Below are 26214 nucleotides of genomic sequence, written 5' to 3' on the forward strand. Positions count from 1 at the left end.
TGTCTGTTATCCATCTGGCTGGATGTCTTCTTTGGAAAAATGTCTATTCAGGTCCTCTGTCCATTTTTTCATAGGAGCTATTTTTTTGGTTTCGAGTTGTATGAGAAAGATAGATAGATAGATAGATAGATAGATAGATAGATAGATATTATATATGAGATATATAGATATATATGATATTAACCCCTTATCAGATGTATCATTTGCAGATATCTTCTCCCATTCTGTAGGTTGCCTTTTCATTTTGTTGAACAAAAGCTTTTTATTTTGGTCTAGTCTCGATAGTTTATTTTTCCTTTTGTTTCCTTTGCCTGAGGAGACACATCTAGAAAAATGTTGCTACACCTGATGTCCAAGAGGTGACTGCCTGTGTTTTCCTTTAGGAGTTTCATGGCTTCCTGTCTCACATTTAGGTCTTTAATCACCTTTGGGTTTATTTTTGTGTATGCTATAAGAAAGTGGTCCAGTTTCATTCTTTTGAATGTAGCTGTTCAGTTTTCCCAGCAACCTTTATTGAGACTGTCTTTTCCCTATTGTATATTCTTGCCTCCTTTGTCAAAGATTAATTGACCATATAACTATGGGTTTATTTCTGGGCTATCTGTTCTGTTCCATTGATATACGTATCTGGTTTTGTGCCGGTACCATACGCTTTGATTAACGTAGCTTTGTAGTATATCTTGGAAGTCTGGGATTGTGGTACCTCCAGCTTTGTTGTTTCTTAAGATTGCTTTGGCTGTTTGGGGTCTTTTGTGGTTCCATACAAATTTTAGTATTTATTTGTTCTAGTTCTCTAAAAAAATGCTTTGGTATTTGAATAGGGATTGCATTGAATCTGTGGATTGCTCTGGGTAGTGTGGACATTTAAAAAAAATTTTTTTTAATGTTTATTTTGGGGAGACAGAGACAGAGCGCAAGCGGGGGAGGGGCAGAGCGAGAGGGAGACACAGAATCCGAAGCAGGCTTCCAGGTGCCGAGCTGTCAGCACAGAGCCCGACGCGGAGCTCGAACCCACAAAGCGCAGGATCATGACCTGGGCTGAGGTTGGATGCCCAACCGACTGAGCTACCCAGGCACCCCTGGGTAGTGTGGACATTTTGACAGTATTTGTTCTTCTAGTCAGTGAGCATGGGATATCTTCCCATTTGTTTGTGTCTTCTTCAGTTTTTTTCATCGGTGTTTTATTACCTTCAGAGTATAGGTCTATCACCTCTGTGGTTAAGTTTATTTCTAGGTCTTATTCTTTCTGGTGCAACCATAAATGGAATTATTTCCTTAATCTCTCTTTCTGCTACTTTGTTATTAGTATGTAGAAACAACAAATTTCTCTGTTAAACTTGTATCTTACAACTTTACTGAATTCATTTATTCTAATAGTTTCTTGGTGGAGTCTTTAGGGTTTTCTATCTGTTATATCATGTCATCTGCATATAATGACAGATTTACTTCAATTTGGATGTGTTTGGGGTTTTTTTCTTGCTATGGCTAGGATGTCACTAGTATGTTAAAGAAAAATGGCAAGAACGGACATCCTTGACTTATTCCTGATCTTAGGAGGAAAGCTCTCAGTTTTTCACCATTGAGTATGATGTTAGCTGTGGGTTTTTCATAGATGGCCTTTATTTTGTTGAGTTATCTTCCCTTCATACCCACTCTGTTAAAAGTCAGATCCTTTTACTTTTCACCCATTTTTAATAATATATTTGTTTTGTACAAAAGAATATATATGTAATATATGTAAAGTAAGAAACATAGTATTCCAATGAATACCAGTGACCCTCCCACTCAACCCCAAAACTAAAACAGAATCATAACTTATATCTAATTACATATTCTTCCCTTGCCCCATCTTCTTCCTACTCAGAGATAACCACTAGTGTTGTATTTATTATTTCCTTTCGTTTTCAGAATTTTAACTCCTATCTAACATACAGGTATATATTTAAATAATATATTCCTTAGTTTCTCTCATTTTTGAGATTTTTTTTTCCCTTTGAGACAGATGCTTTTATTATCACTATTTTACATTTGTGGAAATGAGGTACAGAGAAGTTAAGCAGTTTCCCCATCATGCCGCTGATGGATGGCAGTGCTGGCATTCAGAGCCAAATGGACTGAGTCAAGAGTCCATGCTCTTAATCCCTGTGCCATACTGCCAGTCATTTGAGATTTTCAAGAAAAATGGTGACATTTACGTACTACCATGCTTCCAAGAGTCCTTCACGTGGTCATGTATAGAAAGGTTTATTCATCTTTCAAGGCAGCATAATACTCGGTTTTGTGACTTTCATGTGTTGCTGGGCTCAGCCTCCTGCTTGCCTCCTGGCGCACATAGGCAAGAGGTCCCTGAGGGTAGATAAACCCAAACCGGACACGGCAGCTCGTGAGTTCGGGTCTTTAACTCTGCAAGATAATGCCAAGTTACGTTCTTAAGTGTTTGGACCAGTTTTCGCACCCACCTTCAATGCACAAGTTCCCTGTGATGAACGTGTCACTGTCAAACTTGAAAGTTTTGCTCGTACAGTGAGTATAAATGATAGTCTCCACGCAGTTCTTTGACTAGTAGTGAGGTCGAGTTTCTTTTCAGATTTACCTACCACCCATGTTTCTTCTGCCGTGCGGTGCTGGATTTTGCATTTTTGCCCATTTGCCTGTGGGATTTTTTGCGTTACTGATCGGTAGGACTCGCTCCTTCACATATTCTGGACTCTAACTAATGGGGTTGGTATGTGCATTGTAGGTGCCTTCTCCACATCTGTGGCTTGTCTGATTTCTTATATACCTTTAGTTGAACAGACTCTCTGTTGTAGTCAAATGTCTCAAACTTCTCTTTTCGTGGTTAGCATTCTTCTCTTGTTTACGAAGCCTGTCTCTTTCCCAAGATCAGAAAGGTATGCTCCTATATTTCCTTTTTTAAATCATAAAGTTTTATTTTTAACATGCTACTGTTTAGTCCATCTGGAATTGATTTGGGCACAGTGCGAGGTAGGGTCCTGTTGCCTTTTTCCCACAGCGTCACCATTTGAACCGAAGTTGTCCCTCCTTTCCTCTCTGGTCTCAGTGTCCTCTGTCATATAGGCATGGCTCTATGTCTGGGTTCTCTGTTCAGTTCCTTTGGTCAGTACCATGCTTTTCATAGTGATAGCAGCTTTATAATGAGTGCTGATGTCTCGTGGGGCCAGCAGACTAATCTTAAACTTCTTTTCAAATATGTAATAGTCACAGTCCAAGATAGAAAAGCAAAAAGGGTTTTTTTTCTTGATGGGAGAATTTACAGCACACGTTCTGGTAAGAATGAGCCAAATGAGGAATGATCGCACAATGATCACGTAGGAAAGAGCTGCGCAAGCAGTGCTCCTCAGAAGACAAGGCACAGGGCCTAGTGCACGTGCGGGGGGGCTGCCCTGCTTCCCCCACTGCAGGGGGGAGGCAGGTAAGCGGGCACTCGGGGTGAGAGTTTGGAAGAGTCCTCACCTGACCGCGTCCGTTTTCTTAGGAAGCAAGGTCAGCATCTGAGAGAGGTGACAGGAAGAAGTGTTGGAATTTCGAGAGGCAGGAAATGGGACCGAGTAGGCACTTGGAAAGGGTGGAGTCCAGCTGCAAAGAGAGCTGGAGACACCAGGGGTTGCCGCTGACAGGCAGCTGGTGCTGGTGTTTGCACAGACAGTTCATCCTGTGAGCACCGTTCACAACACAGTCCCCTTGACTCCTGCCTGTAAGAGGCCAAAGAAGCCCCAAGTTCTTCTGACAACGTAAAATGCCTCCATAGTTTTGCCCCCTAGAACGGTGACTTCAAACCATATTTGCAGATACAGTGTCCCCCCTTATCCGCAGGAGACAATTTCCAAGACCCCCCCATGGATGCCTGAAACTGGATGACACGAACCCGGCGTATGCTGTTTTTTCCTATGTGCACGCACCTAAGATACAGCTTAACGTATCAGTTAGGCATAGTGAGAGGTTAATAACGGTAACTCAGAATAAAATAGAACAGTTGTAACAATATACTGTAATAAAAGTTAAGTGAACGTGATCCCCCTCAAAATATCTTCCTGGGCGGCACTCACCCTTCCTGCTCGATGAAGGATGCGATAAAGTGAAGGCTACTGCTTCCTGACCACACTTGACCAAAGAAGGCAAAACCGCCCAGCGGGGGCGGGGGGGGGGGGTGCTGCACTCCCAGTGGTTGAGAACCGCCTGCCTGAGAAATAGCCGTGGGGGTGAGTGAGGTAGGGCGGAGAACGAGCTCTCTGGAGGGGAGAGCCGAGGAACTGAGTGGTCAGAGTTTTGGAAAGACCGTCTGCATGGAGAGACATCCCCAGTGATTATAATATCGAATGATGGTGAGGCAGAGCCGAAATCTGTAGGGAGTGACCCCAGGGGTCCGGAGGTGACTGCAGGCAGGAGAGGGGGTGGTTCACAGCATGGACGTTCAAGGTGAGGAGGGTTGGGTGAACACCGCCTCCGCCGCCGGGCCAGCAGTGCAAGAGCTGTGGCTGAGAAAAGAGGTCACAGGAGAAGCAGCAGCACGATCCCCAGGGAGAACCTTTCTTGTGAACAAGTTGGGGGGCAGAACACCTGAGAAACGCTTGTGGGGAATATGGAGATCTGCTGGTGGCTGTGATGTCCGAGGGGCTAGTGGAAGAGACTGCGGAACCTGGGTGGAAGCAGGAGAGCGTAAGGGACGAAGTCATAGGGGCGCCTGGGTGGCTCAGTCGGTGAAGCGTCCGACTTCGGCTCAGGTCACCATCTCACGGTTCAGGGGTTCGAGCGCCGCGTGTGTCCTTCGGATCCTGTGTCCCGCTTTCTCTGCCCCTCCCTCACTTGTGCTCTCGCTCTGTCTGTCTCTCAGAAGTAAATAAAAACATTAAAAAGAGAGAGAGAGAGATGAGGTCATAGACTAACGTGTACTAACCTGACCGGATGAGAGTCTAGGAAGTGACATGCTCAGGAGCCCATCTGTGGTCACTGAGATAAGCCTAAGGACAGAAGGATAAAAGGCTTGATAGTCTCGAGGCGTGGGGGTGTCGAGGTCACACGTATTGGTAAGGGTTCTTACCAGGAACCCGCAGAGTTCCGGGGCCCCCCTTTGGGCTCCGTCCTCACTGCTGCCAGGGGAAGCACAGGGCAGAAAAGGGCTCACGTGGAGCGTCCCTTGTCGATTCGTGGGGCACGACGGAGAGGCTACTAATCTTCGCGACCCGGGTCCCGTGCACTGATTGGCTCGGGGCTGCCGTATTGTTTCTCTCCACGTAACAAATTACCTCAAAACTCAGGGCTTCACGTAGCATTTATCGTCTGGCATTTTCCCCTGGATGAGGACTCCAGGCAGGCGCAGTGTGTTGAGTCCCTCGTCTCAGGGTCTCTGCAAGGCTGCGATTAAGGTATTAGCAGCCGCTCAAATCCTTTTGAGGCTCAGTTGGGGGTTGGTCCCCTTCCAAGTCCACTCAAGTAGTTGTTGGCAGGACTTAGGTCCTCACTAACTTTGGCCAGAGGCCCTCTAGGTTCCCTGACACATTTGCCTCTCTATAGGGCAGCTCCTACGTGACAGGTAGCTTCATCAGCGAGAGAGAGAGAGAGAGAGCGAGCTTGCAAGACAGAAGCAGGGGAGGGGGTCACACAAGGGTATGAGGACCAGGAAGCAGGACTCATTGCAGTGCCAGAAAGTTGCCCATCCCCAAACTAACCACAGATAACAAAGAGATTGAAACTGTCTTGGACCAGTCAGGCTCTACCCCCCTTCCCCCCCCCCCTGCTGGAGCTAGAGTCAGGTCCTCAAATCACAAGGCCACACAGAGTAGCAGGGAAGGGCAGAGGATAGAGTAAATATCGGGAGGACACCTGCCACGGTCACCATAACCACCATGTCCATGCTTTTCTTCTTCGGGCTCTGAACGCGCTTTCTTTAGCAGAGGGCCAGCAGAGGGCCAGCTACTCTTGCCCTCGAGATCGAGTCCAGACTCCTTACTGCAGCACGCAGTGGCCTTCGCACTCTGGCCCCAGTGTATCTTTCCGGCTTCATCTCTCACCAGTTACTCTCATTTCTTCAAAGCCAGGAGTTCGCCAAACTTTTTGGTCTCAGGACCCCCTTAATACTCTTGTAAGCAATTGAGGGCCCCAAGAGTTTTTGTTACAACCATGGATATTTATTGAATCAGGAATAAAAACAAATTTTAAAATGTTAATTTAAAAAATTTATTCATTATAAAAAATATTCATTGTTTAACATAAATAACACATTTTTATGAAAAAACATGTTTCAGAAAGTTTTGTTTTGAGAAAAATGACATCGTTTTACATTTTCTTTTTTAGTTTTTATTTAATTTTTAGTAATCTCTAAACCCATGGGGCTCAGACTCATGGCCCTGAGATCAACAGTTGCACACTCTACCGAGTGTGCCCCCCACGTTGTTTTGCATTTTTAAAAATTTCTTTGTTTGGCTTAATAGAAAGGGCTCTTACATCTGTCTCTGTACTCAGTCTCTTGCAATACGTTGTTTCAGTTGAGGTATGTGAAGGAGCTGTGGCCTCACACAGACACGTAGTTGAAAGCGGAGATACGAGTGAGTGTCTTAATAGTTTCTCCAGATCATTGCGAACATTCTTTGGTATTAGACCAGCTCTGTAAGTGGTAGTTTCTTAAAGGTTAGTTGCGGTGTGGAATCTGAACTTTTCTGTATTCTGTTAGTTTAAAATCCATTGGACAGTCTGGCACTTTGAATGACTTTTACCCATTTGGAAAATGCTGGTTTCCTGCATTATTTGGGTCTTCCAAATATTTCATCATGAAGTATTTTTAATCACATTTTTTAATATTTATTAATGTTGAGAGAGAGAGTGAGCGTGCGCACGAACTGGGGAGGGGCAGAGAGGGAGGGAGAGAGAGATTCCCAAGCGGTCTCCACACTGTCATCTCAGAGCCCTACTCAGGGCTCGAACTCACAGCCCGTGAGATCATGACCTGAGCCGAAATCAAGAGTCAGAGGCTCAACTGACTAAGCTACCCAGGCGCCCACAATCACGTTGTTAAATATCAAGTATATCTTGTCAGAAAAACCTTCACTGGGAAATTTTGATCATGGAGGATGTAAGTTTTCCAGAATTCTAAGTTTCACTTGAAAGCTTGGATGTTATTGTCGGCAACAAATACTGCCACTTGTCTTCCTTGATGTAATAGGCTCATTTCATTTACTTCTGACAGAGTGTCTGAATAACCATAGTTTATCTGCCGTCATTTTTTCAAGTGAAAATGGTGCTCCAGGGAAAGATCCTATGACTTATACTGTCTCCTGACTTCTGCTGTGTTTGGGCTGAGCCTCTTAATGTGCCTCGAATTCAGATGCCTCGAGAGAGAATCTGATTGGAGTAGTCAGCCATTGTCTGCTGAGGGTGGCTTGGCACAGAGCACGGCAGCCAGCACATAAGGAACCACTTCCGGCTGCTTCCTCAGAGGAGACTTCCTGTCTAGTCAACACCCCGAGCTCCATGCCCAGAACGTATACCATTATGATTAGCAAGATTTTTTTTTTTTTTTTTGAGAGAGAGCGAGAGAGTGAGCGTGCACCAGTGGGGAGGGGTGGGTAATGGGGAGAGGGAGAGAGAGAATCTTAAGCAGGCTCCATGCCCAGCACAGAGCCAGACATGGGGCTTGATCCTAGGACCCTGAGATCATGAACTGAGCTGGAATCAAGAATTGGACACTTAAGCCCACTGAGCCACCACCCAGGCGCGCTAGCAAGATACTTTTTTGATGCACAGATGCAAATAGAGTGATTATGGTATGAGAAATTTTTAAACATGGATTCATAATTTGCTTTTAAGCACCTATTGACAGCACCTTGTTTAAAGACCAAAAAATTCCCCAGGTCCTTAAAGTTGTGGTTATATTCTGGTACCACTGCTACTTTGTTTCGGGCATGAATTCTATTCTGATGCTGCTGTGGGACCATCTGTTCCAAAAATGTTTTTCAATGTGCATTGAGTAGTTGTTACTATGAATTCTCTACCAATGTAAACATAGATTTTATTGCTTTTCACATTGACATTAATAAAAAGACACTGTTAAATAAATGTCCTTGGTTAACAAGTTTTCATTGCTTAAAATGGGTGTCTTCCTCCTTCACAAAGGAGGAAAATCCTCCAAAGGCTGTAAGTGTAATGTATCTAGTATTTTTGTCAATAAATAATTAGGAGTCACTAGTCCCTGTATTTTGCAAGTTCACAGATTTTAAGTAGATTTTTATTATTTTTTTAAAGTTGGCTGTCTCATTCTGGTAGGAGCAGAGCAGGCCAAGAGAAATATATGTCTGGCATCTTGAGGTTTAGTACCTTTTCCTCTTTACTGATATGTGGTATATAACGAACACTATAGATTTCGGCTGTATACTTGAGAACATACCCATGAGTGAGCGCACTCCTTGCTCCCAAGCAAGTTTGTTCACTCAGTGAAGGAAAAAGAATGGAAGCAAGGTGTTTTAGGAAAAAATATTGGGGCCTGAGTTCCCTCTTTCATTCATCCCTTGAGAGCATTACGAGGGGGTTAATGTATTTGGGTTAATGATGAAGAAAACAAAAATAGCCTCCCTATGAGGAAATGTAACCTGACACAATTTAAAGTAGGACCCAGATTGAAACATCATTCTTTTAGGAAGTGGAAATATTTTGTCACACAGATGTGCCATCTAAATTTTAAAAGAAATCTCGACTTCCTTTCTCTTCATACGTCTTGATTTTGTTAACACTCGTTATTTCTTCCAGCCGCGTGTCCCAAGTAATTAAGTTATAATACATGATAATTTGCATACATTCCAAGTGCTTTTTAAATTTTAAGCAGCTTACCTTTCTAACACTCCAGTCCTCACAAAGATGGGTTATCTCAATTTCTCCATGGACTTTACCCCAGCAATACACATTGTCCTGAGTTGTATAGAGTGCACACTACTCTGGGCCCTGCCAAACAGTAGACAACGTGTATTGTTTCCTTTTGGGTTTTTTTTTGTTTTTTTTGTTTTTTTTTAGCGGGACACTAAACATGCCCCAGCGCTTCCTCCAGGTTATTGAACTGACAGGTAGTAGGAAGCAAAGCCTCACGGGCTATTCTTGCTAAGTATTATTTCCACTGCAGTACAGATTAAAATCTCAGAAAATCCCAGCTATATACTTTATAGGTATGGATCGCTTTTATTGTTAATATCCTAAGTCATCTAAAGGCTTGTTTTCTTTCTTTTTTTTTTTTTACAGACCTAACTACCATAATGAATGCTGCATATTAAGAGAAACCACAAGAAGGTTATACATTTGGTTGTCTAATAATCTTGGATTTGATATGAACCAACACATACTCCTTGTTGTCATTGACAGAACCCCAGTTTGTATGTACATTATTCACACTCCTCTCTGTTGTGTTTGGGGGAAAAAAAAGACATTTTAGCCTTTTTTAAGGTTATTTAATTTCATGTTATTTGGTTGCATGAAGTTGCCCTTAACCACTAAGGATTATCAAGATTTTTGCACAAACTTCTACATGTCTAGGATCCTTTTCTCAAGGCGGCTGTGTTCATCATTCTCCTGCCTTGACTCCACTATCACCAGAGGCTCAGTTAAAGATAAATTAGCATTTTCTTAAAATGACCACTCCACATAATGCTTAAGGGATTTCTTCTCTGTGACAGAACCCAGGAACCAGTTCCTAAACACATAACGTTGGCATATTGAAGATAAAATTGAAATTGTCCTTCAGTTTTGAGGCCATGTGTAAAGTTTAACCATATTGTAAAATATCTATTCCGTATTAGAAATAGCTAGTCAACAGCTTATACTTCTCAAAACTCATCCTGTTATGTACACAAACTCAGTTTTTATATGTGAAGTTAGTGAGTCCTTTTGTGTTATTCCAAAATAAAGGCAATGATTTATTTTTTCCCAATGCCAATACAATTTGAGCTAATCACTCAAGGTGGATACTTTACATTTTAAAGCTGGAATCAGCAGTAGCCCTATGGGAAACCAGACAAAGCATTGACTTTTAAATGAACCATTGTTTTCTTTTGGAGCTAGAATTAGAATAGTTGATACTCATCCACAAACCATTATTATGTGTACATTATTGTTGCTATTGTGATAATAGAGAATTTTATTTATTTTTATGCCAGCTTATATTGTGAGAGCTCATTTAGTCAATTTGGGTTTTATCAATCCTGTTATGCTTGTCCTTGGACCATCTTTCGCGTATTCGAGGTTTGTAGTTGAAAAGTTTACTGTAAAAAAAAAAATCAAAAACAAAAAAATGTATTGTTTTTACAGAATAAATTTATTGGAATGTGTACTGGGAGTAAGATTTGAGGTTGTAAACAACTAAGTTAGTGTAATTTGGCTTTCTATATGTAATGTGAGGTATTAATGTAATTCGTATATTAAAGCAAAAATTGTTAACAGCAAGTTGACAAGAGAATCAAGTGCAGGTGAGGGTTTTCTTTTTTTTTTTTTTTTTTCCTTTTTTTTTTTTCTTTTTTTTGAACACTCGGGGTTTTAGGTTTTTTGTAATCATGGGGGAGGGAGAGGAATGGCTACATGATGGCTTGCACGTCTCAGATACTATTTTCCAGCTCAGTGGACCCTAAATGCGCACACTTGACATTATCCATGCGTGGACTTGGACTCTGTTTTCTTTTTGTTTTCTTATTTTGGTGAAGAGCTAAATAAATAACATGAAGAGAAAATGTGAGAAGTTCTAAGAGCCCAGGGCCATTGACGATGGTGGTGGTGATGGGATTACGATTATGGCAGCCAAGGGTATGAAAGCACCAGTCTACCTACCCCTCTAAGGCTCTGAGAAGGCGGCTAGTATTTCTGGTTTGTTTCTCTCGTGTAGCAAGTTGTAATTTTTCTCTATACTCATCATTCCACATATGAAAAGTTCATTAAAAGACACTAGGGATGCCAATCCAGTTCTGTTTCCTCGAAGAGTACTTTTTAACTTCGAATATTTTACTTTAATTGTAAATTAGTGAAATTTAATCGGTTCCTCGAAAGTCCTGTCCATCGCTCACACTGAAGCATAAGGAGAGTGTAGCTGACATGTTGAATTGGAACATGTAACTGACAGATTTTTAGAGTAAAAGTCCTAAAGACTACAAAACTGCTTTTGGAAAAAAAGTACAAAATGGTTCCAATTCATTAAGATTTGTTTTCATAAAAGGCCAAAAATAATTTATTAAAAATATACACAGAAATACAATAGAAATATTTCCAGTCACCAATAAAACAGGTATTCGTTAAGGGTACTGATAAAGTCACCGATCCCTCCTTAGCCATTTAGACTCACAAAAATTTTTTTATTAAAAGCAGTGTTTATAACAGCAGTGAATAATACACTTTCCTTGGGAAAACATTTGTCAAATAACATTTTAAAATAATGTGATAATTTGCTTTTTATATTGAGGTTGATAATGATGCATATATATCTTATATGCAAAAAGTATTTCTCCTGTATGTATCTGCTGTTCTAAATTCCTTAACATGCACAGGCCATATTCACTTCTGAATAGTTTCATTTTCGTGCTCACTATTGTAGGAGCTAAATTGTATATGTTTACAGTTATATTTAATATGTGCAGACAGAATATTGAAATAGATGGTCAGGTTACTCACAAATAATTTTGAATAGATTTCTTTAAACTGTTTCTCAACTTCACTTATCCTTCAAGAGAAGAAAATTTACCCACACAATACCATGTGAGAGCTCACACATACAGTGCGGAGCCCGAATTTACATATTTTTAAGTATCGCTGTATGGGAAGGGAGTAAAATGGGACAGAAGATCAGTACCAGGAATAAAAGTCAGTCATCTAGAGAGGAAGAAATAATACTTTTATTCAGCTTTTTCATCTGCCTTTGTTTTTATAAAGAACTCTGGTTTGTAGATACAACGATAGGCCAAGAGCTGAGGAAGAACTCCATATGCTATGTTTAATGCTAGAAAGAGGCTTTTCGCTTCTTCAGGGACTCTGTAGACATAAGCGGTTCTAGCATGAAGAGAAGCACCGATGTGAGAAAACTGAGCCTGTTGCATTTAAAGAAAAGGGGGGAGGTCAGCATGAGCTCTGTGTTCAGTCGTGTTCACAACGTGTTCTGGACGATTCATTCAGACCATGTTTCCTGTGCCCTCAAAACCAGTACTTTCAAACAATCCACAACCTTCAGGACTTCACTGAATTCAGGACCAATCTTAATGTAACGACTCAAGGAAAGTATACCTTCCTTCGCTTGGCTTTATCATGCCATGCAGTGCCCCTTCCCAAACACTAGTGGCTCAATTTAAAAGAAAAACTGAACAAAATCTCCGTTTTGTTTTTTGGTTTTTTTCCCCCTGATTTGCATTCTGGAGATCCTAAACACTCAGGCACTCAGTTGTGGCTTACTAAGTGTGTTCGGCAAAAATGAAGGAAGTACAGAGCTTAGAAAGCAAAAATATTTTTATATAGCCGTTTAAAGAGAAGCAATGGGGACCTCAGCTTCACTAATCAGTCTTTTCACCTATTCCTTGGAACAAGAGCCCAAAGCCCTTCATGACATGTTTTTTGTTTACTTCTTCACGTTTTTGTTGCTTATGCAACTTTAAAAACTACTAAGGGTTGTTTCGTCGGTAAGGTTGTTACCAACGTGGGTGAGGGTAGGATTATGGTTGCTCTTTATAAAATGGCATGTGTACATGCAGGCGACCTCTTCATATCAAGTTCTCCTTTATTTAGTACAGCTTGTCACCATAACCTGAGACCAGTTTCCCATTTGTACTTAAGTACTTGTTCATAACATACATTCAGAATGTATCTTGTTTGATACTTTTCATAAGCACAGGGAAAAACTATTAGAAAAGGCTTCTGTGTGAGGATTTCCTCAGCATTCTCATGTCCTTACAGAACACAACCCTGCAGTGTGTGTTTTCATATCTTACTGAAATCCACGCTGTACGTGAATAAAGGACCAGAAGTCTAAATATAAGAAGTGATGAATTATTAGTTCATCAGGATCAAAGTGGAAAGAAGTCACAGAATCACAAGAATGAAAAACTAAATAATTCGCTTTAAATACATACAAGCTATCTTACATTTCCTTCCGTATGAAATCAGTTTATTCTGCGAAGTGGTTAACAGACAAAATTCGGCTTTTCCATGACAAATAAAGGATGAGCTTTCACAAGTGGCACTTGTATGGATTTGTGTCCATCGCAGGTATTTTAACAGATTGCTGCTACGTCCTGGGACCTCTGGTACAGTCTCGCTACTCTCTGGAGATAAGCGGTCAGTGTGATGTGTCGCGAGGACCACAGAAATGGCCTGTGGACGCCCTCCGCCTCGTGCTCCACGAGGCTCGGCAAGGGCTCTGCCCTCAAGCACGCGTCCCCCAGAGCAGGTGCCGAGCAGAGCCCAGCAGATGGGAAGCGTCCCATCTGCTGGGCTCTGAAGACAAGACCCGGAGAGTCCGGGGCCTTCGAGAGGCTGCCCCGGGGGGCTGCTCTTGTACAGTCCTGGGAACACGGAGCAGGAGCGTGGCCCCTGTCGTTAACCCTATTTTTCCCTAGAGCCTCTTCTGAACAGCAGTGATTTTCTGAATTAATATAACCAAACTTCTGGACTAGGGGCCAGGTTTGAACCTTGATTTTCAAAAATGTGGGTTTGCTGTCTCTATAGACACATGTACTACGTCACAAAAGTCACCACGTTCGGGGAAATGCCGACCGTTCTTTGAGAGACTGAGTGATACGAGCAGTCGTGCCTACTTGCACAGGGGAACCTGCACCAAGTCAGTGATTCCGTAGGCTCTCTTCCTGCACTGACCAGTGCAGTTAATACCTCATTTTCAAAATCAGCAAAAATCATTGGCAGCATTCCAAAATGGTCATGTCCTTAGAGTAGACTGTAAGCCCACCGGGCAGGTACTGTGTCTAATGTTTTGTGTGGCGCCTCTCGCATTGTTAGAGCTCAATAAACGTTAATCAATAATGGTCTTGTGACTGTCAAAATACAAACAGCTTCCGCAAAGCATTTCTCTATTTTTATACCTATTTCCGTAGGCCTCCTTTCTCCAGAATCCTCTAACGAGGGCCCGAGCCCAGAGCCCAGCGTCGTGCAGTTTCTAATGGGTGTGTTGCTGGTGGCCACGCCTTCCTGCTGAGTGAGCACCCAGCCACAGCTTCCTCCCTACGCACGCGGTGTCCAGTGCCCGGCTTCTGAAGTTTCAGAGAAACCTCAGCCTCCCCTGAGGACAGTTTCCTGCCTAAGCACAGGGCTGCTAAGGGCCTGCACGGTGTCTCGTGGGTCCTGTTCCCGCCGGCACACAAGGCCTCCTGACGGCAGGGCTCAGAGCCCAGCCGGGCACCTGGTGCTGGGTCGGTGGCTCAGTTGGCCTGGGGCTGCTGAACCGACTGTCACCCAGGGTGACAGGTACAACCTGTAGAGCCCAGAAATGTCTGCAGAATTCAGTGGTGTGAGGTGGAGTCTCTCATCATCTTTCTTATCATTCTAAATCTGTTTCCACCTTGAACGAATTTAAAAGGTCTGCTTTGACTTTTTTTTTTTTTTAAAGAAATGGATGATTGGGATGGAAAATGAGGCAATAAAGGCAAAGAACGGTTACATTTTAATAGCTCTCTTTTCTTATATTTATAGAGACAGCCTGGGAAGGATGACTAAAAAAATCACAATCTCGGTTCCAGAAGGAAGAGCTGAAAGTATTATGTGTCCACATGAGTATCACAGGCCAAAACTAATGTGAACATTGGGGCAACAGCCAGGCTGTTTGGCCGATACAGCAGAAGTAGCTAATCCAGAACTATGTTATTTTTTAGGGTTTTCTGAGCAGCACAGTCCAGTGGTTAAGAATTCTGAATCTGGAACCATACAGAGTGCCCAGTCCCAGCTGTACCACAAGCCAGCAGTATGACCCTGGGTTAGGTATGTAACCTCTCTGGCTTCCTCATCTGTAAAAGTAGGGTAATAAGGGCACATTGCTGTGCCGGTGCAATGAGTTGATCTTTGTGAAGTGCTTAGGAGAGTGGCAGGTGAATTCCCTGCCCATGACCTGGGATTCTGCTTGGCTGAGAACTCAGGTGGGCTCTTCGTTTTCAGATCCCCTTGCTGACCTTCTGACAATTTTAAGACTGTCTCCACCAAAGGATAATCATGTGAAGACTTTAAACCCAAAGTCTAACCTCGATACTAATTAAAGGTGTATCGTGATGAATTACACTGGAAGCAAATTATTAAATAGGACTTGCATTAGTATCCCAGCTATCCACATTCTTCCTAAATCTTTTAGATATTTCCTAAAGGTTTCCATAAAGGCGGGGGGGGGGGGGGGGGACGGGGACAAAATTCGCCTCCAGCAGAGTCAACTCTACAACCACATTATCCACAGATAAGCTTCCAGACCCTCGTGTGAGGAGGTCCGTGGCACCCGCACGGCCAGGGAGTCTGCGCAACAAGCGGGAAGGGCCTGGCTGACCGAAGCAGGGCTGTTGTGTTTCCATGGGTGTTGCTGGGTGCGTGACAGGCTCCCTGCCAGGCCTGCCGTGAGTCTGTCCCAGGGCTTCCTCCCAGCATCCTTGATGCTTAGGTAATAATGTCAGCACATTACCGTTTAGGTACTAACATCCACACGTGGCCACAGATTAATGAATGAATCTTCTGAGCAGCACAAGGCATTTCTAGACTCCCACTGGGAATCTTCTACCAATAAGAGGAGGAGCACCAAAAATCTGCAGCTCATTCCGTGCCAGGCACCGTTCTGAGCCTCTTACATGTATTATTACCTCACGTGATCCTCAGCAGCTCTATGACAAAGGTCCTGTATGATCCTAACTTTACAGAAGAGGAAACCGAGGTAGCCAAGGTCACGAGCCCATCAGTGACAGGCTGAGCAATAGCCAGTCTGTCTCCAGAGCTCATGCTCTTAACCATCTTGACTATATTGGCTCTAATTGTTTTCTTTTAATTTCCAGTGATATTTTAGCAGAGAACAATTGTTCAGTTGCTAGAAAGTACTAATACATAAGTGGGTCTGAGCAGCCTATTTCAAACTAGATTTGCAACTTTAATCCTACGTAAGAATTTTATATGAAGAGATACTTGGGTTCTGAATAAGTCCCCACTGGAACTCTTTGGTGTAAAAAATGTGTCGTGGTTTGATTTGATTTTGTTTTCTTTTACTTTCTGATTGATATTTCAATTTCTGAAGGCAGGAGATTTGGCAGATTCCTCCATGATCTGAAGGCAGGGGCTCAATAACTAACATGTTTTCCACTGATTTGTACTGACCTAGGAATTTTTCAAAGATTTGTTTCCCTTATTAAATCACATTGACTCCTGGGAGTTCACTAGGCCTTTCAAGAAATGCAGGTTTTGATCAAGTTAGGGGGTTGGGAATGCACAAAACCCCTAAATGAGGAATGGCCGTTTTAGCAAGCTAGGGATGTTAGTCGGGGTTATGGAGGGTGTTTTCTGTGATGAATGTGTCACCCTCCCAAAGTGAGAATTCATTTCATGAGCAAGTATTGGCTAGGTAGGAAACAAATCACGTAACAAATTCAGCATTCTCATTGCGTGCGCTGTTGTGTTATGATTTGTAACTTTTCCTTAGGCTGAGCTCTCTGAATATGTAAATACTAAAGCCAAGCCAAGAGTCATGGAAATGTCAGACACAACAGTTCTCGGATGACAGCATTCTACTGGGTCGGGAGAAACATCCTTCTGACATTGACAGGATCTAGTCTGTAGCTTCCAGCTGCCTTGTCCAAGTGGGCAGTGACAGATGAGCCCAAGAGCTCCTGCGAGGCCTGGGGTCTGGCTGAAGCTGCTGACTGCGGCCCGGGGCTCTGCCATCCACACTGCCCTTCCCAGAACCACCTGGCTGGAGTCGTGGGTGCCTGTCTGCAAGCTTAGCCCTCCCCAGCAGGTACAACCCAGGGTTAGCCCTAGTGCCCCAGGTTCAAGCACCCACTTGCCCCCAAGGTATGACCTTCCCAAGCCTCTTGACTGCTGACTGCCCACGTGACTGGGCCTTGACCTACTTTTCCTGCCTCTTCCTCCACTTGTCTCCCGAGACTTGACTGGGTCCTACACCTGGCCTCCCTCTTGTCAGCCTCCTAGATGATGACACCCTGTGTTCCTGCGGCGGGGGGCAGACCAAGCAAGGCACAGGACACACAGAGGAAATCCGATCGTGTCCAACCCTGAGCAAGCTGATGATCCTCGAAGAGAGGGGGCCGGTAAGAGTGAGCTGAGCGGGAGCCCTCTCCGGGAGAGCTCAGGAGAACGCAGCCAAGAAAATCCAGGCCAGGGCTCACTCTGCCCTCTGGCCTGCTGCACCCTTCCCCAGCCTGACAGCCCACAGAGCCCGCTCACGTGTGACCACCTCCCACCCCACCCCCCCCCCGAGGCTCTCCGGCTCCTCCGTGCCCATATGAAGTCTTGCCTTGTGCTCACTGCTTGAGCCATGCCACTACCATGGCTCGCTGCTTACAGGAGAAGAGAGAGAACAGTACAGAAGAAGATGGGCTTTGGGGTCAGGCAGGATTCCGTGCTCCTATTCCCCTATTCTGCCTGCCGTTTAGTAACTGTGACCCAGGCGAGTAACAAGCTGTCCTCAGCCTCCGCTCTCTTAGCTTTTAAGAAATCTGCAGGGAGGATGCTGTGTGTTCACTGCACTGTTCCAGGGCACGGGCACACGGGAGTGCTGTGGGTTCACTGCACGGTTCCAGGGCACGGGCACACAGGAAGACCACCTCTGTCTGCTTCCGTTGCAGCCGAGGTGGTGCCAGACCTGGCTGTGGAAACTCTCCCACATGATCATCTTTGCACAAGCAAGAAATAAAACTTTAGTGTGTTAAGCCACTGAGTATTTGCTACCCCTGCAGAGCGCACAGCCTGTCCCTACCCAAGTAGGTAAGTAGAGCACAGCCTGCTTTGCCTCACCCAAGTTAGAGGAGAGCTCAGACCAGTGCAGGGCAGTGGGCTGGAACTCACTGGGGTTTGAGGGTTACTCTGGAGACAGGACTAATGACCTAGTGATGGGCTAGATGGTAGGGGTGAGGGAATGGGAAGGAGCTGCTGAAAGCGGGGGGAGGATCTGTTTGCAGGCCGCGGTGGGGAGAGAGAGGGTGTAGGAGGGTCAGGAGTCCTGTTTTATTTAGACACTAACTCGGAGATAGCCGCGTGAAAACACGGAGTTTGGGATTAGGGATAGGAGTCTGGGGACAGCTGGAGCTACAGACAGAAAATTGGAAGTCAGCTTATAGTTAGTATGAAAGATACGGAAATGAAGACCTCTTCAGAGGTCTGCTAAGAGGGTAAATCTTGGTTCTCTTCCCCTTCAGTCCTCCAAGGAAAGAACAGGAACCCTTGCTCTGGATGCTGCATCAGCTTTTTTGATACTAATATTCTAATTCTGTAATTAAGAATTACCTCAGGGGTGTCTGGGTGCCTCAGTCAGTTAAGTGTCCAACTTCAGCTCAGGTCATGATCTCGCAGTTGATTCGTGGGTTTTAAGAAAATTTTTTTAAAGACCTCAGACTGGAAGGATTTAGGCCAAAGGATTAACCCATAAATACTGTAGCTGTTTTTCCACCCTGTAAATTCTAAAGTGTTTTTTTGCCATCCCAGTTACTATAACCAGGAGCATAATTAACCATACATGCTGACAGTTTCCAGATGAACCTCATTCTTAGGCCGGCTTGAAAAGAGCAAGATGCAGAGAATGATTTTAAAAAGATGAATTCATTTGTTATTGTTTTTATTTATAGTAAGAGGGGGGGAAAAGATAAAATCATTTAATAATTTTCTTCCTTGTTCCTAAGATCAGTTTGTTTTGCTAGTTATCTTGTAAAAATGTGCTTTGTATAATAATACAATTTCCTAGATAAATGTATTCCAGTTCAATGAAATAAGCATTCACTCTAGGGCAGGGACTTGGCTAAGTTGCAAGAGGAAAGAATGGAACTTTCTCCAAACCCACTTCCCTGGCTCAGGGTACTGTCATGTAACAGAATTCTGAAATCTTAACTTTGGATAGGCATCTTAAAGATAACAGCTCTCAAGTATTTTTGTTCAGAGCCTGGGGAAGGGTCCTGGAAGGCTGTGGTGGCACCTGCTGGGTATGTGACCTTGGGCAAATCATGTAACCTCACTGGGCCTCAGTTTCCTCATCTGTATAACTGGATGGCACAGCAACCATCACATATCTACTTACTGTGAGATTTAAATAAAATGCATGTGCAGAAACGTCTTCCAAAGAACCGTAAAACGAAAGGGGATGTGTCTAGTAACTATTTCCTACTCCTTAAACACCAAGCAGAGATGTTTTGCAGATACTCAACAATGACAGCCAAATCCCCAGCGAACTTTCTTAATAGAGCATATTTTGGGTACCTGGGCTAGACCTCCAGCATGTATCAGTGTCACGTCAGGCATCCAGGAGCATCCAGGAACCACTAAGCCGTAAAGCGCAATCACAAAGTAAGGGACAGAATAGAACAGGTATGCCAGCATCTGTATTGAACAGAGAAAGAACACCGTCAGCAAAGTAACAGTTAACCGCACACGACGAAAAGCACAAAAGATTGAACATTTCTAATTCCCATCTCCTACGTGGATCCACATGCTCCCATTCTTTTTTTTCTTTTTAATGTTTGTTCATTTTTGAGAGGAAGAGAGAGAGCGGAGGAGGGGCAGAGAGAGGACACACAGAATCCGAAGCAGGCTTCAGGCTCTGAGCTGTCAGCACAGAGCCCGATGCGGGGCTTGAACCCATGAACTGTGAGATCATGACCTGAACCCAAGTCGGATATTTAACCAAATGAGCCACTCAGGTGCCCCCACATGTCCCCATTCTTCAAGAAAGAAAATTAACATTAGAAAAATCTGAGGCTTGGGGCGCCTGGGTGGCTCAGTCGGTTAAAGCATCCAGCTTCAGCTCAGGTCATGATCTCACAGTCCGTGAGTTTGAGCCCCACGTCAGGCTCTGTGCTGACAGCTCAGAGCCTAGAGCCTGCTTCAGATTCTGTGTCTCCCTCTCTCTCTGCCCCTCCCCTGCTCATGCTCTGTCTCTCCCTGTCTCAAAAATAAATAAAAACTTAAAAAAAAATTTTATTTTAAAAAGAAAAAGAAAAATCTGAGGCTTCATAACTACTTGACCTGGATTTTAGGATAAGCAGCAGGATCCTTTAGATAGGGCTCTTGAAATTGTGTATAAAATCGGCAGAGCTCAGCCGGGCAATCCAAAGCAATCTGAGAAGAAAAACGAATTAATTATAAAGTCATACTCACATCTGATTCTTATGGTTTGCTGATAAGGCTAAACGTTCCAAGTACAGCCACAAGCTGTTCAACAAAAACTGTGTGTTGTAGAAGGTCATCAGTAAAAGGGAAAGAAAAGAAAGTCTACAGATCTACTCTAAGGACGTGAAGGAGAGTTAGGAGAGGAGCAGGAAATGGCTAATGCTCTGTTCTTGCTACCTTCTGAGGACTCGGCTTAAGGATCTAGACTTCAGCAGCCAAAGCACAGCTCATGCTGGATTACCAGTTTCACTTCCTGGAAATCACTAGCCCACTCTTAAGAAAAGCCCGTTCGTGTTCACACCAAATTCATCTTACTGTGCTTTGCAATATTCCAAAAATAGCATCCTCCTCTCCAGCGAGTGCCTCAGAGTATATGGCCTTTAGGGGCAGTAAAGGATAAGGATTTGAAAGCAGAGTCCTGTGTGAAGCCACATCGTGTGTCCACTTTGAAAGGAAACACAGAACAAAGTGTCTCTGGCACATTACGGGGTCCCCTCTGAGTCACTGCCCTCATGCATCACCCCTCCCGTCCACAGCCATAAATGTCGTCCCACCTAGATCACATCCATGGACACAGACCAGTGGCAGAGTTGGTAAAAATGGACCCCAATTTAAAAGCCCGTCTGCCTAAGCCCCGCCCACCGAGTGTGCAAACACCCACATGCACACATTTTTCTCCTGTGTGAGAACAGCTGGGGCTCATTTTGTTGTTCCTGTGTTTCTTTTAACTTTGGGAACGACAGCAAACTAACTAAAGAACAGTTTTGGGGGTGCCTGGCTGGCTCAGTCGGTAGAGTTTGCGACTGTTGATCTTGGGGTCGTGAGTTCACGCCCCACATTGGGCATGGAGATTACTGCGGAAAAAAAACAAAAGTTTAACTGCTCTGTGGTCTGAGTAAAGCCTTGCTTCTTTGCATTTCTTCCCTGGGCCACTCCTCCCGTCAGCCAACGCTACTGCAGGAAATTTCTGCTCTCCTGATAGAGACAGCTCTTAAGACAGCCTCTCGCGCTGATCCCAGCCAGCAGCACAGGACCCCAAGACAGTGAATCAGCTACAGCAGCTCACACTCGGCTCCCCAACTGTTGTGCAATGCCAGCAGCCTTAGGACAGTAACTGCCATTGACGATGCGTATAATTATCCGTATCATTCCGGCCACTTTTCTTTCTTTCTGCTAAAAACAAATCACGAAACTGGGGCATCGCCAAGGATCATCTATTGATAAAAAGAGTAACGCCAACCGTTTCCTGAACACTTACTACGTATAGGGCCCTCTGTACGTGTTTTGATGTCTATTATCTTAATCTTCAACCCAATACCATTAGGTAGGTACCGTTATTTTATAGCGAAAGGAACTGAGGTCAAAGACCCTAAGTCATTTTCCGAAGGCCATACAGCAGGTAAATAGCCAAGATTCTAACTCCTTCTTCTAGGGACCTTCCTCAATCCCTGAGAACACAGCCTTACCAGACTCTTCAGGTATCACCCTTCCCAAAGACATTTACATCAGAATCAGAAACATTCAAAGAAACCAAAAGAATGAAACTCTAATGGCTAATTTTTCAGGCACCCTAAAACGGGGGAAGGAAGAGACCCCTGGGTGGGGCTTAATCCAGGGACCCGAAGGAGGTGGTGTCCAGGGATGAGGCAGGGGCCACCCTGGAGGGAGGAAGGCCTGGGGGTGACCCCCACAGGTGGGAGTGGCAGCAAGCAGGGCCAGGCCTCCAGGCTCTAGAAAGTCTGGTTAAATATGTATTTCTCTCTTTTTTTTTAATGTTACTTTGATCTGTTACACTTACCAAGCCTCTAAACAGACAGAATCCAGTTGCCAGGAGGAGACCCACGACCAACATTAAATCAAATGGTCTTCTCAGCAGGTCCTTTGCTTGCACTTCTTGAACGACCTAAAATAGAGTTTGTAACCCATGAGCAGGCCCAAAGCGCCAAGAAAGAGTCTGAGGTCTACTGAAGCAGGAGGGCTGAGATGCTGGACAGGGAGGGATTCATGTCCTAAACCACTAGGCACGTAAGTTAGGAAAATCATGTTCCTCCTCTCAGCTTCCAGATTACTCATCTGTGAAATGAGGAGATTGGGCCAGGTCACCTTGAAGTTTCCTTCAAACTCTAGGAGTCCTTAAAGTTTTCTTGAGATAGCAGTTTTGTGATTATCATTATATGAGATACGCTCATTTTAAAAGTAAGGTAAACCATAAACCCATCACACTATAGAGTCACTATATTTTTCCCTATATACGTATACATATATGTAAATTTATGTATATATACACATATATATACAGATATACATACATACACCACATTTATATTTTACAAAATTATGACTTTACGTATAAATTTGAGTGTTCTTTTGACACTCAACATCTACCTATATTATAAGCACTTTGCCACAGTATTAAAAACTCTCCTAAAGCTTTTAAAATCATGTGGAAACAACATACTGTAGCCATTCTCTCACGAGTGGATATTTATGCATTTTCACCGTTAATGTGATGTTGAACAATTCTGTACATAAGTCTTAGCATCTCTCTGATGATTTTCTGAGGGTAGGGCCTTAGACCCGAAATTTAAGGGGTTAACTATTTCAAGGCTGATAAACACTGCCAAATTGCTCTGCAGAGCGATTCTGAATTTATTCCTCTCAGCACTGTGTGACCGTGTCCATTTCTTCCTGGCCACCACTGCGTTTTAACATTTAAAAAATGATCATGAACAGTTGTATGTGTCTTACGACATGAACACTCCATTGAGGCACTGACATGGAGACTTTAAAAGCAGCAGAGCCCAAGGCTATGGTTACTGCTTGCTTTTTCTTTTTGGCTACCCCCTGGTTCCTCAAAAGGATGTAAGGGAGCAGAAGCCAGCAGTGCCCCAACCTGAGTTTACTCAGCAGGTGTCTACTTGTTTACAAATGAAGTGTTTGCAAATTACAATGGATGTTAATGAATTCTACGGAAATCTTACAGTAAAATGAGTATGAGTAATCACGGTCTGATTATCTCTGGTAATTCATATTTTCATATATCATTTTGCTTAAAGAATCTTGCCTGAGGATCTAATACCTATAAAAAGGAAGAGAAACTTAGAAAGACGTTACTACCTTAGAAATGAAGACCTTAACAGAGTACCCCCCCCCCCCCCCCAGCCAGTACTGTTTCACTCCGACGACCTTGGCTGTGAATGGAAGGGAGGGGTCTCAGAAGACGTCCTGGAGCCAGTCTCCATGTGCCTGGATCTCTTGGTAAATCACACCCTGTGGCTGTGTGTGCTACCTTGAATAGCAGCATCTCTCCAGCCTCCCCTGGGGACAGTATATGCACTGGCATCTCTGAAAGAGGGGCCCGGATGCTCAAATGCCAGGCCATAAACAGCCTCAGACAAACCACACACGCCATGCACTAATGCAGAATCTGATGGGAACAGCCAGTACGGACCAACAGCACGGCCTGGCCCACTGAAGCAGATGTCTGAAGCAGACAGAAACACCCTCCCTGCCACTGTAACTAAGGCGTGACCAATGCACAGAATCGACACAGTCAAACCAGCTGCCCCAGATGCTCCCGTCCACGGAGGTGTGGTTCAGTGCGATCACCAGGAGATGTGAGTGAGCCCTGTGCGCTTGGGAACAGGTTACAGTTAACGTAATAAAATCACCTTTGAGGGATAATTATAATTTTCTGACGGCTGATTATAGATTCTGAAACCAGCCCAGACAGGAAGACAAGTGTATGGTATGCTTAAGAAGAAAGCAGGGCAAATGCGTGTTCCATACTTCCCTATTTAAAAGAAAGAAAGAAAAAGTCAAAAGTTTGCCACAAGCACGTGTAAACACAAGCAACATTTAGGATACCGCCCCACCTCAAGCCGTCTAAAATTGTGCTGGGGACCAGGTAATAATTCTTAAATGAGACACACACAAAAAAACAGGTCAAATTAAAACTATCAGGTGCTTTTTAACAGGCACATTCTATCCACTGTATTTTTAAAGTATATTTAATATAATGCCCTGATTTCTTGCACATGTAAATTACCTTTTACATTAGCTTTTGAGAGTCTTCATTTTTAAATGTATTCATCAAATGTATCGAGTTACATATAATACACAAAGCTGTAGGAAACATTTGCACACTGCCTATAGCGCAAACACAATACTCACCCCCTCTAGATCCTATATGTCAGGAAGCCCTGATACACCATTGTCTAATTGTTCAGTGTCTACTTCCAAAAATTGCTCAAAAGCCATTTCTTAAAAAGTGAGATTAAGGAGGGGAAAAGGAAGAATTCTGCCAAACAGCGTTGTGATAAGCTTGGAATTTCTTGATTCTGTTACAACCAAGATACCTCCTCTATTTAAGAACACTCCCCATTGTTTCGGAAAAAGGAAAGTGAATTTTAAGATAAAGTTTCTTACCCACAATGTTTCCTGGCACAAAAACAACAATGCTCATGATAATAGATCCAACCCAGTAGAGGCCAATGGTTCTATAGCTTTCCCTGTAATGAAAAAATCTTGGCTTAGTGCACTTGTCTTAGAACACCCATTAGCAAAAGATGATCCATATTATTAGCGGTATCCTAACTAGTAAAGTCTATGAACCAAAACTTACTGAATCGATAGTTAAAAATCAACCCTCGGGGACCCTGGTGATCAAACTTCATTTCCACCTGTGATCTATACCATAGAACCCTCTTTGTGTCCTTTTGAATAGGAATTTCGCTTGCAACACTGGTCGTCTGTTAATCTACAGCACAATCACTGTCAAAGGAAGTGCCTCATTTTTGACGGTTTTGTAAGAAGTTCCCAGCAGGAAAGGAAAAAAGAAAGTTCACAAAAAGAAAGGAAATTGGACCCATATTTTAAATCACTGTAAGTATGAGTAATAGGATGGTAAGTGGACTTTTCATGGTGTCAGAATTTTGGCCAGAGCTCTAGAGACAAAGATAATATGTAACCCCTCCCCCGTGTTCAAAAGGAGCCACCAGACACCCCTGACCTTACCAGGCAGTGTGGACAAAAAGCTCTTTCAGCCGATAACCCTGACAGCCCACCTCCACAAGGGTCTATGAGGAATCAAAAGGAGATTATCTGAAGGGAAACAGGTGGCCGATACTGTGTTTTCCGCCTGCCCCACCTCCCGAGCCAAGTGCGGCAGATTCACAATGACTGGGATTGTCAGCAGGAGAATCTTCTTCCCCAGCAGGATGCTAACTGAGCCACAGAAACTCGCCCACTCCCGGCAGCCTCCGAGCAGAGCCCAGGCATTCTCTGAAATACGTGACGTGGTCCCTGGAACTTGGGTACCTTTCGTGATGAGAGAAGTCAGTGCCCAGAAAAGTCCAAAACTTAGCGGGAGCTGTCCCTGAGTTCATGACTGAGGCAGCTGAGGCAGCAGGGGCATGGGGCAAGAATGCACCATTTTCTCTAACCTGGAGCCAAGGGGAGGCCCAGGAACCTAGCTGGGCTTGAAGAGATCCTACCCCAAAGGGTATGCGATCTAGGTTACAGGGACCCCAACGGAAAGAAGCTGCGGGTGTACCAGCAATGGCAGAGGAGTCCCACGCATTCAGCCAGAGAGAGCTCTGCTCGCTTGGATTTGCAGCGCCCACGTTCCTGTGGAAGGGTCTCCTGAGAGCCCACACGTGTGCGCCACGTGACAGACCTAGCGTATCCTAACGGAGGGCATCGATCCCCAGAAGACTAAGTGTCACGTAAGACCCTGCCCCTCTTCCTTTATCTCCACGTGTACGTACACACACGTTCCCGGAGAGGCCAGCTGCACGGCGACTCGAGAAAGAACAAAACGAGAGGCCATACGCCCTGACCTCAGTGCAGACCCCCACGCCTCAGGGCCACACGGGAACCGGA

The 26214-nt window shown here is 44.1% G+C and overlaps 2 protein-coding genes across 8 annotated transcripts in view; one reads left to right on the forward strand and one right to left on the reverse strand.

Moving 5' to 3' along the window:
- The window catches only part of HDGFL3 (HDGF like 3), a 72162-nt gene extending 61712 nt beyond the window's left edge, over positions 1-10450 (forward strand). Inside the window, exon 6 of the mRNA XM_042987945.1 lies at positions 9241-10450. Within this exon, the coding sequence (XP_042843879.1) occupies positions 9241-9246 (6 nt within the window). The 3' untranslated portion in view covers positions 9247-10450. The remainder of the gene's footprint in view (positions 1-9240) is intronic.
- Positions 6560-26214, reverse strand: part of TM6SF1 (transmembrane 6 superfamily member 1) — a 34344-nt gene continuing 14689 nt past the window's right edge. For 4 of the 7 annotated variants that reach the window (XM_042987938.1, XM_042987942.1, XM_042987939.1 and 1 more), the window contains 6 exons: positions 24760-24842; positions 24003-24124; positions 22130-22234; positions 20188-20280; positions 19423-19542; positions 11791-12062 (listed from right to left, as the gene is read on the reverse strand). In XM_042987938.1, the coding sequence (XP_042843872.1) occupies positions 11871-12062; positions 19423-19542; positions 20188-20280; positions 22130-22234; positions 24003-24124; positions 24760-24842 (715 nt within the window). In that variant the 3' untranslated portion in view covers positions 11791-11870. Of the gene's footprint in view, positions 6623-10170; positions 10257-11790; positions 12063-19422; positions 19543-20187; positions 20281-22129; positions 22235-24002; positions 24125-24759; positions 24843-26214 lie in introns of those variants that run through there. The other 3 variants (XM_042987940.1, XM_042987941.1, XM_042987943.1) reach the window with 3 other exon arrangements.

This window comes from Panthera tigris, chromosome B3 (genome assembly GCF_018350195.1).
Source record: "Panthera tigris isolate Pti1 chromosome B3, P.tigris_Pti1_mat1.1, whole genome shotgun sequence".
NCBI classification, from domain to species: Eukaryota; Metazoa; Chordata; class Mammalia; order Carnivora; family Felidae; genus Panthera; species Panthera tigris.